The sequence below is a fragment of the Salvia hispanica genome, chromosome 2 (genome assembly GCF_029641045.1).
Source record: "Salvia hispanica isolate PSC_SH4W2 chromosome 2, Shi_PSC_v1, whole genome shotgun sequence".
Lineage (NCBI taxonomy): Eukaryota > Viridiplantae > Streptophyta > Magnoliopsida > Lamiales > Lamiaceae > Salvia > Salvia hispanica.
This window is the reverse complement of record NC_142693.1, coordinates 31,219,008-31,231,385: the sequence shown is the minus strand read 5'-3', so window position 1 is coordinate 31,231,385 and position 12,378 is coordinate 31,219,008. Positions and strand designations below refer to the sequence as shown.

Here is a 12,378-nt window from a genome sequence, read left to right as displayed (position 1 = left end):
TTCTTCAATTTTTTATATTAAAGAATTTTAAAATTAAATAAAGAACTTTCTTAGTAATAAAAAATTGAATAAGGATATTTTTTTGCATGTCACAAAATTAAGTGATAATATTGAAGGTTGAATAAAGAACTTTCTTTAATAATAAAAAAATGAATAAGGATATTTTCTTGCATGTCACGAAATTAAGTGATAATATTGAAAGTTGAATAAAGAACTTTTCTTTAATAATAAAAAATTGAATAAGGATATTTTCTTGCATGTCACAAAATTAAGTGATAATAATGAAGGTTGAATAAAAAACTTTTCTTTAATAATAAAAAATTGAATAAGAATATTTTCTTGCATTTCACAAAATTAAGTGATAATATTGAAGGTCAAATTATATTTAGAAAATTCATCAAAAATATATAGTAAAGATATTTATAAAAGAATATGAGTATATGGTAAGTTTATTAAGAATATATACCCTTTAAGGTATTGAGGGTATTTTCGTCCAGAAAAACTTGGAAATAGTAAAAAAGTACTTCAAATGATATTAACCCATAGTTGATGGACCTCAAATGATATTTTCAAAGTTCACGGACCTAAAATGACACTTTGGCAAAGTTCGTGGACAAAAAAAAATGTTCCCTTTACAAAAAATGAGTCCCACATTCCACTAACTTTTTCAACCAACTTTTCTTTACATTTCTTAAAACTCGTGCCCGATCAAAGTGTGACTCTTAATCGGAGATGGATTGAGTATTATTTAATTATAGTTATTAAGTATTGAGTTAACAATGTAACACTTTTCTTTCTTCTAATTTCTCATAATTGCATTAATTTTATTTATATTTTTCAATTTATTAAAACATATATTTCTTTAATTCGATTGATTAAAAATAAAACAATAAATACAAATTAAATGCAGTGTATATCGATAAAACAGTTTATAATTTATAATATAATCATAAAATCATCAGAAAAATCGAGAAGGAAAAGGAATTGGAAAAAGAAGAAATCTTTCCTAAATCTCGTCTCCTTCTTCTTCCCCACTCCAAACTCTTTCCTTCCTCTCCAATTATTCAATTCCCCAAATTCACTGCTTGGTATCCTATATATATCCATACTTCTTGCCGAAGAGGATACTAATTTATTGCACCAACGCAACACGCACCAACTGTTTGTGAAAATACCCAAACCGCTTCCCTGCACAGTTCAGCAAAGATGATGATCAGAATCCGGAGCCGCGACGGTCTTGAGCGGGTCTCAATCGACAACCCTCGCGCCACCGTCGCGGCGCTCAAGTCCGGGATCGAATCCCAGCTCCGGGTTCCCGTGCAAGCCCAGATTCTCTCCACCAATCAAAATTTGCTTCTTGCGAAATCCCAAACCGATCTGACCCGGTTCACCGACATGATCGACCCGAACACCGCGCTGGCCGCTCTCAACATCGGCCACGGCTCCATCGTGTATCTCGCCTACGAGGGCGAGCGGACGGTGGCGGGGCCGGCCTTCCACCCTTCGGGGTCGTTCGGGAAGAAGATGACGATGGACGATTTAATTGCCAAGCAGATGAGGATCACGCACCAGGAGAACCCCCATTGCGAGCTCGTCTCGTTCGATCGCGATGCCGCGAATGCTTTCCAGCAATACGTGAACGAAAGCTTGGCTTTTGCGGTGAAGCGCGGTGGTTTTATGTACGGGACGGTGTCGGAGGAGGGGAAGGTGGAGGTGGATTTCATCTATGAGCCGCCGCAGCAGGGGACGGAGGAGAATTTGATCCTTTTGAGGGACCCTGATGAGGAGAACCTGGTTGAGGCGATAGCTTTGGGGCTGGGGATGAGGAAGGTGGGGTTTATATTCACCCAGACGGTTAGCCAAGATAAGAAGGACTACACGATGTCGAATTCGGAGGTTTTGCAGGCGGTGGAGCTGCAGGCGGAGGGGGATTTGAAGGAGTGGGTGACTGCCGTGGTGAAGCTGGAGGTGAGTGAGGATGGGTCAGCAGCTGTGCATTTTGAGGCTTTTCAGATGAGTGATATGTGCGTGAGGTTGTTTAAAGAGGGTTGGTTTGAGCGGGATCTCAAAGAGGAGATTGATCCCAAGTTGTCGAGGATGACGAAGGACGTTGTGGTTGGAGGGAAGGACACCAAGGATGTTGACAATGACTTCTTCATGGTGGTTGTCAAGATTGCTGATCACCAGGTTAGCATTTTCTTTATTCATTTATTGATACTACATTGCGCCAGTTTCTCGGTATTAAACTTTGTTTTGGCTAAAGATTGGTTTGCTGGTGTGAATTGTATGTTAATGGTCTTGGGGTTTCATCCGCGTGAGTTTCTCGTGTAGCTTAAACAATGTGACTGTCTGTCCTTTTAGATAGCTAGCTTATTTGATCGAATACTTGAGTATGTGTTATTGGTTTGAACTACTATATAGGTAGACTGAATCCTGTGGATGAGTCTTCTAACTGATCCTTAGAGATCATGTTTTGGGAATATTTTCCAAAAGAAAGATATTGTTTTTAGTCTAATTCAGCCCTACAATGACATGATAAATAACTCTCAAACATGATTCTGTTTTTTGTTTATTGTCTCTCAACCAAAATGAATGTTATTTTCTTTCTTGCGCCAATACGCTTTTCAATCTAGTGAATTTTTTCACATTACAATTGGAAGATTGGTGTTGTGGTTTATTCTCTTTGACCAAAAGGATTTTCTCTCACTGGAGCACAACTTTCGACTTTGACACATTATCATTCTTGCAATACTTACAAATCATCACTGCAAGTTTTTATATTCACCCACTAACTATGTGATAACAATGTTGACATGGTGCCCACTAGCTACTTAGCAAATTATGCTAAGTATTCTTGTTGTTTCTAGCTCTTTTTGGCTGTTGGTTTGCAATTTTGTTTCACAGAATGCTGTTGTGTTATCTTGTTGGCTGCTTTCGCAGACTTGCTACACGTATTAGCTTGTTACTGTGTGCAAGGATTCTGGTATAGGGTACTTGAGACATTGTTATATTTCTTTGACTTAAGAGTTTGGTACATCAAATCTTGATATGACATATTCTCACCTTGGTTACTGCTGACAGCATATTTCTGGATAATGCTCTTTACATTTTAGATCTGCTGATGCATGTGAATTTAGCAATAGATCCAAAATAGGGCCTAACAATAGAATACTATTAACAGAAATGAATCATGATAATTCAGTTATATTATCTCCAGTTTTGTGACACACTGTTGGGAAAATCTTTGTGAAAATAGTATTTATGACATGTTTTCTTGATTTATAAACACTGATGACAGCTCTTGTGTTAATCTCAGGGCCCACTTTCTTCAACATTTCCTATCGAGAACAGGATCATCACAGTGACAATGAGGGCGTTGAAGAACCATCTGGATCGGGCAAAGAATCTCCCCTTTGTGAAACGGATTTCAGACTTTCATCTGCTGCTGTTGCTCGCGAGGTTTCTAGACGTGAACTCTGATGTCCCAGCATTAGCTGGGTGTGTGCAGACACAGTCCATAGTGCCAGAAGGTTACCAGATATTGATTGAGTCGCTGGCCGCTGCCTCTTAGATGGCTCTGAAATCTGAATCGAGCTGTGCATCGTCTAGTTCAACTCTTATGTTTATACTACTTTCTTTCCTTTGGTGGTCTGGTTGTTATTTATGAATATAGTTCATCATTGATATTTCTCTTTTACTTTATCTGGTGAAAATTGGGATCATTTGTTTTATTGCAATAAATTCAGCTGTTCCATCACTAATTCACTATAAAATTACATTCGAATTGGAATTAAGAGATGAAACACCATTCGTACAGAATCTTGGCCCAACTTCCCAAGTGTGGCCTTATAAAAGGAAATACAGAATCTTGTACAGAAACAGACCACAAAGATTCAATTGATCATGCATAATACACACACTACATGGGGAAGAAAACTGCAAATCCATCTTCTAACTCTACCTGCTTATTCATGGAATAACAACAAATTAACACAAACAGGTAACTCTTGCAACAACCGATATCCACAGCATCCGGCACAAAACCGACAACCAAACAGTACCTTATTCTTCAACACAGACAACTGCTAGAATTGATGTACCACGATTCTCAAAGCAGCAAGCGATTAACTAGACGAATAGGTCGTTGATGGGGTGAAAATGTACATCTCAGAAGAGTGAGCATCGACTCGAGCACTGAAAGAGGCCCTGCTGTTCTCTGATACATACTCTTTCTGCAACAAATATATGTTAATAAGAGCTTCAGTATATTTATAAGAAAACTCATCAACCTCTAAAAAATGAAGAACTAGTTCAATTATATATCGAAGACAACTAACTGGCAATGGTGAAATGTCCAAACTCAGATTATATCTACCCACCTTCCATAAGTCTCGAACAGAAACACTGATAGAAGACTCGAGTCCAAGTACATCCCATTTAACTGTGATAGACGAAGCTTTTGAACCTCTATTCCATAGAACGACAGCTAAACGCTGACCAGAGAGTGGGCCTGCCCACACCTGAAACCAAACTAGCTTGTCAATGCCATGCGTTCTTGAATATCCGCGGTTGCAAGGCATATCAAGGCACTAGATCACAAACTTTTCTGCTTATTGGAAGGAAAGAATGATTAACAATCGGATACCTGATAAGAATTATCGGGTCCATATGCATATACTTTCCTTCCTTGAACTCCTAGTGAATCTGCACGCAGAAATAGAATAAAAAACTTACTATTAACACAAAGCGCACACACAATAGGGGCAGCACAGCAGCAAAGAAACTTCGTACCTTGGTTAACAGCAATAACCTCCTCGTTACTAAGAATTTCTAATGTCTCTGAAGTGATATTTCTAACATCACATCCTATCAAAAGCGGAGCCTGAGAAAATTAAATTTGTAAATGTAAGATAAATGAGTAGTAGTAATTATTTTGTGCAGAAGGCTGCACGCTGTGAGATCGTTTTTCGTAAAAAGATGGCACATTTAGTAGGCCAGGGACTAGAAAAAATAAGGCTTCATTTTGGCCTAAAATGGCTCAAAACATTAGAGAAAAACAAAGAACCTTCATCAGAGCCCAGATGCTGAAATGTGCTCGATACTCCTCGTTAGTCATGCCACCGTTTCCAACTTCCAACATATCGGGGTCTGCCAACATGAGTAGAAATATACAAAGAATTACTATGCTTATTTCATTGTCAAATCTTGGCTCCAATGTACATAACAAGATCACAGTTTTACCATTCCATCCACCAGGTCCGGCATAAGCTGCCCACTTATCGTTGAGATCAGCGATTGTTGTCATGCTAAGCCAAATAGGCAAACATTAGTACATCGTCTTATTTTAACATGTGAATGTGAAGCAAGTGAATAATACTTTTAACATGGAAATAAATACAGTCGGCCTCAAACGAGAAGAATCATAGAATACTGAGAACTCTTTAGGTACATTCAGAAAGAATAGTTGATTTTCAACACATGAGGTGGTAAGAGTGAAGGGAGAGTTCAAAACCTTGCCCATGAATCATTGATGTCGTCAGTTGTCCGCCAACTGTTTCCGACTGTGCCAGCCCATAAGGCTGGGTCATCCACACCCCTGGTATTTTGTTTTTTGACAAAGCCAATTCTATATTAGTATGCAAATCAAAGTTAATAATGTGTAGGAGCAGGAAATAGGAGTGTTAAAGGTTATAAGACTACCATTCACAAAGCGAGTAGAATATCGAGCGACCAGTTTCGTTGAGGGCATCGCGCATTGGTGGATACCTGAAATCATAGATATACAATTACTCCGAACATAATGATGCAAGCATATAAAACTATATATAGAGACTCACCTTTTTTTTGGAGGAATGCCCAGATTGAAACAATTGTCATACTTCAAGTAATCAACACCCTAGATGGCAAACAAATATGAAGTCACATGTCAAGTAATCAACGTCATACACAACAAACTAAATAAAAGCATCCACAAGTCATGAAAACAGCAGCAGCATTGAGATGGAAGGAAGTTACTGAAGACTAAACACCTAAACTCACCCAAGACGCAAAGAGTTTGGCATCATCAGATTCATGAAAAATGGATCCAGGTCGTACTTGACAGGTGAAAGCCCTGTGGAATATTCATTTTTTGAAGACAATGAGAAACAGTGGCATCTTACAGTATGAAAGAAACACTTTTAATAACGAAAGCCAGGTGATAGAGAAATAGACCCACCCTGCATCCGAGTAGATACCTAGCTTCAGGCCCTTTGAGTGCACATAATCGGCAAGAGCTTTTATGCCAGATGGAAAAGTTTTTTCATCGGGAACTAGCTGACCCTGCGTATTTCCCGGGCATTCATGTAAGTAGGAACTCAAGGTGATCAATATGCCTAAAGTATAAAACCATTATAATGGACATAGTTTCCGAGATGCTTTATTACCTTAGAGTCCCGTGCCATTTCAGACCAGCAATCATCTGCATTTCATTATCGTAGAAAGTTAATTCTCAAGGAAGGGTAGCTGAGCAAACAGCTGTAAGATGAAAATAAATCGGGGAAATAACTTACCGATGTTTACGTAATCATAACCTAACTTGGCCAATCCAGTTGTAACAAGTGCATCAGCTGTCAAAACATGCAAGGCCACATTAGTATCTTCATCGGAAATTTCAAGACAGTTGGATTCGAAGAGAAAATTGAAATATAATTTTAAAAAAAGAAAGAATAAGCAACTCGGGAAAGCTAGATAATATTTCATGATACAACAGGGCAGAGTGGAAGGTGAATTCCATACAAAGTTTTCGAGTTTCTCAGGGAATATTTTGCAGCCTATGGCAAATCATCATTCATGCAAGCAAATTCTAAAATGAAAAGATGATTTACTTTGATTTGGAAGGGGAATTCAAGGATAATCTGAGACATGGTCACAGATATCAAGTCGAAAAAACAGTTACACATGCCCCCAAGGTACAAGCAAGTCGAAACTATTGTTTTCAAACAAATGTAAAATATCAACCAAGCAGTTCGAGCATATAGATACCATACTATATCTAAATGAGATCAGAACTCGCGGTATGCAAAAACCTAACCTATGCTCCCTCGAATAAAAGATATCTTTTCGCTATTGAATTACGTATAAAACAAACAGCCACATTTTAATACTCATTCATCTCACAGAAACTAGCTTCTATCATAGAAAAAATCAAAACATTCTCAACATTGATAGCATCACAACTGCAGCAAGAGAAAGCAGTACCTGTTTCTTTGATAACCTTTTCATTGATATCACAAGCAAAAAAGTTCCAGCTATTCCATCTGCTCCAACAAAGTAGTAAATAAATAAATCAGATATATATTGCCTCAACTCTAACATTATTTGGATGAAACTTATGCGTCAAATCAATCCATAATTTCGATTTTAAACAACCTCAAAAGGCAAAGAAAATCTAAAAGGGTAAAAACATTAGTACTTAGGGATCAAGATTTAAACTTGCAAACAGAAAGATCAAAGCTTTTCAATAAGCAAATACAACAGCCAGAAGACTTCCCCCAACCTCAAATTCCCAACCACCCCATTAAACTAGAGAATCATAAAAAAAACAATAAATTAACAGCAAACCATTGATAATAACAATAAAAAAGGCCAAAATAATGTTACCCCATCTGTGGAGTTATGCCCAAACCATTGTTCAGCTGCAGAATCCCATAGTTTGATGTGTCATAAATGTTACTAATGGGCTTGTCTTGACCTTTCAAGTAAGGATGCAGAGGCAGCACCCTTACACTTAGTGCCACTGAAATCAAATTTGCACAAACAACTGCTACAAGGATCCCCACAGCCATGGAATAATAATTGGCAAGCTTAGCCATTCAATCAAGCAAGAATCTTTATCTGATTTTCTCTCTCCCCCTCGATTCCTCTATCTAGAAATGAGAAGAAACTGTCTCTTAGAGAGAGAAAGCGTCGGAAAATCAAGATGTGAGTACTAATACTTATATCCATGCTAATATAAGCAAACACTGTATAATTGTTGGACCCCATTTCTAACTCAAAGCTTGTTACAATTAGAAATTTCATTGTTACTTTGGATAAAGTGGTTGATTGTAGAGTCCATGTGTATGCTAATTTGATTTTATATTTTCATTTTTTTTATTTGTGGATAGTGGTCTCCAGATAACCCGGTTGTGAACACGATTTATATTTTATTTATTTTATTTTAATGCTAGCTGTTTATACTCTAGTACTAAAAAAGGTTGGTTTTTTATTCAATAAATAATTGTTGCTTTTCTTAATTAAATCTAAAATTAAGTTTTTTAATTAGCATCATCAATGTAAACTTAAGGGTTCTAAACAAATAGGAGTATGATGTATTTGAAATATTCTTTATAAGAATTATACTATTCTTTTTGTGATTGGGATTGGTGAAACTCCAAAGAGGTAAGGTTAAGTGGAAATTTAGTGAATTATGATTACATGTTTAATCGAAAGAGTTTATTGCGTAGACGAAATAATACATGTGACCAATCAAGGCTTCTAGCTCATTCTTATACAAGTGACACGTACACTATAAATTACAATCGATTATTAACTTTAATTAAAAAACGATTTCGAGGGCTAAACTTTATGTTTTGTTATATTGTATGAGAGCAAAACGAAAAAATAAAATTGTCTTCCTACACAAGAATGACTATTGTTATTGTGGAAAATAATGACATTTGGATTGGATAAATCATTCCAAAAAGGACTTGACTTGTCTGTCTCTACTGATTAATAGAAGAAGATGATGACATTAGGATTGGATATTGGAATTACATGATATATGGAGTACAATTTAGTTAGTTTTAATTATAAGTTTGATCATTTTACAATGGTCTCATAGCTAAAAAAAAGTATGATCTATGTGTCTTCATTTTTTTTATTTATAGTTTCTATTTGGATTATTTTTTTAAATTGTTGAAGACAAAGTAAGACAGAGTAGTATGATATAGGATTAAAAAATAAAGACACACAATGCATCGAATTTTTTGATCATAGAATGATTGAGAAAATGGAAAAGGTTATAATATGATCAGCCATTTTTTAATTGCAGAATTGACTAGAAAAAGAATAAATTTAATCATGTTTTTGGCAATTTATCTGAATATTTGGTTGCTTTAGTATTTTGTAAAAGCTAAATAATAAGCTCTAGTATTTAAAATAAAGTAATTAATTATAACCTTCTTTTAAATTATTATTATTCAAACTTATCGCATTTAGCTTCAGAAAACCCATTTCATGACTAGACCATTAAAAAGAATTCCTCTATTTTGATATTTTTGATTGAAAATGATGACAATTGGATTAGATATGCAAGTTAACGTGTCCAATAATAATATGAGAATGTTTATAAACTTTATTATTTTGTAAAAGTTAAAATGATAACTCTATTTGAAATGCCTGCCTTGGTCATCTAATATATCATTGAATTATTTAATGGATATACTCTAGCTACATAATACTATATCATTGAATTATTAAATGGATATACTCTAGCTACACACTTATAATCAATATGATATTCTTTCACAAATAACAAAAGCATAGTTAATGGCCAATACGAATTGGCCCATTATAACGAGCAAACTAACTTATACAACCATTTAAATAATCTTTAAAACCAATAATACAAGACTTGGTGACAAAAATGGAGAAAGGACGAATCGGACCCACTATGAATAAATAATTTATATATAAACCCTTGTTTATTTATATTAGTAATGAATTATCAATATCATAATTCTTCTTTATTACTTAGGTGGCATGTGAATATACTGATTAAAATTAGGAAAAGCGGATGTAAAAATATTATATTCTTTATGCCTTATTATTGTCATTATTATGCAAAGAAACGAATCAAACTACTTAGAGATAGTGAGCAGAAATCGAATAAGACTATCAGTGAGTATTTGCTACAACAAAGACAAATAAAAGTCTTGCTGTATTGCTTTTATGGAAAATGTATTTCTAAAGTGTGAAAAATAAAGAGAGCATAGGTTCAAATTCAGCATCCTTAAATCTGCAGAATTGCTGTAAAACAAGATTTTAAATAAACGTGTGTATATCATTTTCACATGGAATGTCTACAATATACTAGTGTTACGTCTCGGTGCAATCTTCCGCTGGATACCCGACAACTCTCAAGTTCCACGAAGTGCACGAACACGATCCTGGATCAGTTGTCTTTCCCAGTCTGCAATGTCCTCAAAAGCATATTCAGGTAAACTATCGAGAGGCTCCTTCCAAGGGTCGTTCTTGGCAAGATCATATGTTGCTCCACGAATAGCCCGTCTGTTAGGTCCACACGGCCTCTTTGAAGTCAGCGCCTTGTATGCTGTGTCTAGCTGCTCCAAAGGCACGCGAATGAATCAATCAGAAACCGTTCCAAAAAACTATACAAGAAAGGCGTAGAATTTCTTCTGCCTTACTTACATCCATATTGCAGAACCAGAACATATAAGCAATTGCAACGGCTGGTGCCCTCCCCAAACCAGCAGTGCAGTGAACATACACTCGTCCCTTGCCCTCTGAAATCGCCCATTCCAACGAGGACACAGCTTTTGGCAGTCCATTTCTTAAAGAATCTGGATCGAAATCTTTTGCCTGAAATCATGCGATACACTGCATTATTCATCTCATCATAAACGAAGAGGATCGGATGCCTTGAAAGAAGACGAGCAAATTAGAACCAGATTAGCTTACAGGCCTTCTCATGTGCCGGATTCCAACTTCTTCACATCTTTTTATAATAGATCGAAGATCAATTCCCCAGTATGCAACATCACTATCCTGCTGCAAGTTGAGAATATACGCCACATTCTCTTCCTCCCTCAGATGATCGATGTCTTCAACCTTTTGAGGTTGGGATCCAACAATAAGATCCTCAGTTATCAGAGTATAGTTCATGCCTAAAGCCACAACACTCCGATCAGCTTCTACACATCTTAGCATTATAAAAAAAATCGAAACACATTGCTCCGTTTAACAAGACACCAAGATTCAACAGTGCCATAAAAAAAAAACAGTATGTATGATGCATCCAACCTCAAACCTCATTCTTGAATCAAACACACAATAGTGCTCAATGTAACACAGTTTTGCACATAGTAAAACAATAAACAAAGAAACCACCTAGAATAGTGCAGAACCCCTTGCAATTTTAGTCCATCTACCAAAATTAGTTTACTTCTAATAATGATGTGGCTCCCACTATCCTCTAACGCTACTTCATTTACTTTCCGTCCCCAAAGTCTCTATTTTTCGAGGACAGAAGAGTATAATAGTCAGTTGACATCATTTAGATCCACTTTTCTAGCATCAAGTCATGTGATTTAAGTCAATTAAGCCCAGAAAACTATGAGTAAAAGCTACTTTACGATCTATTATAACAGAATAGTTTAAAAAGAGTAAAACTTTCCAACACAAACAAACCACTTTGCCCCACCAGATTCTCATATGTTTCTTGTTTTTGAATAGGAGATAGTTCAACCAAAAGAAAACCCCTAAAATGCAATCCAATTGGAACAAAACAGCTAAAATGGAAGCAAAATAGCAAAATCACACAAACATGTTCAAGATTCCTCTTTTATCAAGATTGAAAATGAATTAATGTGACTGACCGAATTCGTGATGATACTCGTAAGGGTTCATCATCAGCTTCTTCATGGCGATGTTGTACTCATCCGTTTTAGTCGAAAACCCTTGCGCCGCTCCAACCTCATTCTCGGGAAGCTTGCAACAAATCCTGTGAGATTTGAAGGAATCCTTTGCGATTTGCTTTGGAGAAGAAGAGAAGAAGACGGCAGTTTTCTGCAATTGGGAAGGAGGTGAAAGCAGCTGTGAAGAGAAGGTGAATGGGGTCCTGCCAACAGCTTCCATTTTTCTCTTCTTCTCTCTCTCAAAAGATTGCTGTCAATTTTTTGTTTTTTGTAATCAGATTTTTTTCGTTATTTATAGCTTTCTACAACCACTTTTTTAGTGTAGGATTTTTATTTTTATTTTTATTTTTTTTATTTATCACAAGTGACGTGAAAAACGTGAAATTTATATTTATGGGTGTATACAAATGCATATTCTATTGTGAGACATTATTCTAATAAAATAAATTCATAAAAAAACATCATTGCATTAGGTGGTTTAATCTATTGGGGATTACTATACTATTTATCTTTGAAACATAGCTAATTTCGACTAGTATTATATAATGATGATTGACTATGTATTTAAGGGCTAATAGTTGAAAAATACTTCAATTTGACCCATAATTGATCGGCTAAAAATTAGTTGGGTCACTAACATCAGTCACTCAGTCTTGTGATGGTTAATCATTTGTTCGGTTAATAATCGAATAATTAGTCG

At 36.0% G+C, this 12,378-nt stretch overlaps 3 protein-coding genes across 4 annotated transcripts; 1 reads left to right on the top strand and 2 right to left on the bottom strand.

Moving 5' to 3' along the window:
- The first annotated feature begins 961 nt into the window (after positions 1 to 961).
- LOC125202685 (NPL4-like protein B) lies at positions 962 to 3,761 on the top strand. Its single transcript, XM_048101134.2, has 2 exons — positions 962 to 2,187; positions 3,317 to 3,761. The coding sequence occupies exons 1-2, from the start codon at positions 1,207 to 1,209 to the stop codon at positions 3,569 to 3,571; spliced, it is 1,236 nt and encodes a 411-aa protein (XP_047957091.1). The 5' UTR covers positions 962 to 1,206; the 3' UTR covers positions 3,572 to 3,761.
- Positions 3,762 to 7,967, bottom strand: LOC125202684 (alpha-galactosidase 3-like). 2 transcript variants are annotated; one of them, XR_007173151.2, is made up of 16 exons: positions 7,642 to 7,967; positions 7,240 to 7,298; positions 6,552 to 6,608; positions 6,426 to 6,460; positions 6,218 to 6,321; positions 6,040 to 6,112; positions 5,838 to 5,896; positions 5,701 to 5,766; positions 5,513 to 5,596; positions 5,242 to 5,306; positions 5,066 to 5,148; positions 4,792 to 4,882; positions 4,646 to 4,704; positions 4,380 to 4,520; positions 4,062 to 4,232; positions 3,762 to 3,961 (listed from the first exon to the last, which is right to left on the bottom strand). XR_007173151.2 is itself a non-coding variant. In XM_048101133.2 (15 exons), the coding sequence occupies exons 1-15, from the start codon at positions 7,851 to 7,853 to the stop codon at positions 4,125 to 4,127; spliced, it is 1,296 nt and encodes a 431-aa protein (XP_047957090.1). In that variant the 5' UTR covers positions 7,854 to 7,967; the 3' UTR covers positions 3,762 to 4,124. The 2 variants fall into 2 exon arrangements, 1 of the variants encoding a protein (XP_047957090.1); XM_048101133.2 differs by having other exon boundaries at positions 3,762 to 4,232.
- A 1,975-nt stretch (positions 7,968 to 9,942) lies between these two features.
- LSF2 (dual specificity protein phosphatase (DsPTP1) family protein) lies at positions 9,943 to 11,946 on the bottom strand. Its single transcript, XM_048107888.2, has 4 exons — positions 11,640 to 11,946; positions 10,723 to 10,928; positions 10,453 to 10,623; positions 9,943 to 10,364 (listed from the first exon to the last, which is right to left on the bottom strand). Exons 1-4 carry the CDS (start codon positions 11,896 to 11,898, stop codon positions 10,161 to 10,163), a joined length of 840 nt encoding a protein of 279 aa, XP_047963845.1. The 5' UTR covers positions 11,899 to 11,946; the 3' UTR covers positions 9,943 to 10,160.
- Between the last annotated feature and the right edge of the window lie 432 nt (positions 11,947 to 12,378).

Coding starts and splice junctions, on each gene's coding strand:
- LOC125202685 (XM_048101134.2), top strand. CDS start 1,207: ATGATGATCAGAATCCGGAGCCGCGACGGTCTTGAGCGGGTCTCAATC. Junction 2,188..3,316: donor TCAAGATTGCTGATCACCAG/GTTAGCATTTTC, acceptor TGTTAATCTCAG/GGCCCACTTTCTTCAACATT.
- LSF2 (XM_048107888.2), bottom strand. CDS start 11,898: ATGGAAGCTGTTGGCAGGACCCCATTCACCTTCTCTTCACAGCTGCTT. Junction 10,624..10,722: donor TCCGGCACATGAGAAGGCCT/GTAAGCTAATCT, acceptor GCATGATTTCAG/GCAAAAGATTTCGATCCAGA. Junction 10,365..10,452: donor TCTGGTTCTGCAATATGGAT/GTAAGTAAGGCA, acceptor CCTTTGGAGCAG/CTAGACACAGCATACAAGGC.
- LOC125202684 (XM_048101133.2), bottom strand. CDS start 7,853: ATGGCTAAGCTTGCCAATTATTATTCCATGGCTGTGGGGATCCTTGTA. Junction 6,461..6,551: donor TTATGATTACGTAAACATCG/GTAAGTTATTTC, acceptor AATGAAATGCAG/ATGATTGCTGGTCTGAAATG. Junction 5,767..5,837: donor GGCATTCCTCCAAAAAAAAG/GTGAGTCTCTAT, acceptor CTATGATTTCAG/GTATCCACCAATGCGCGATG.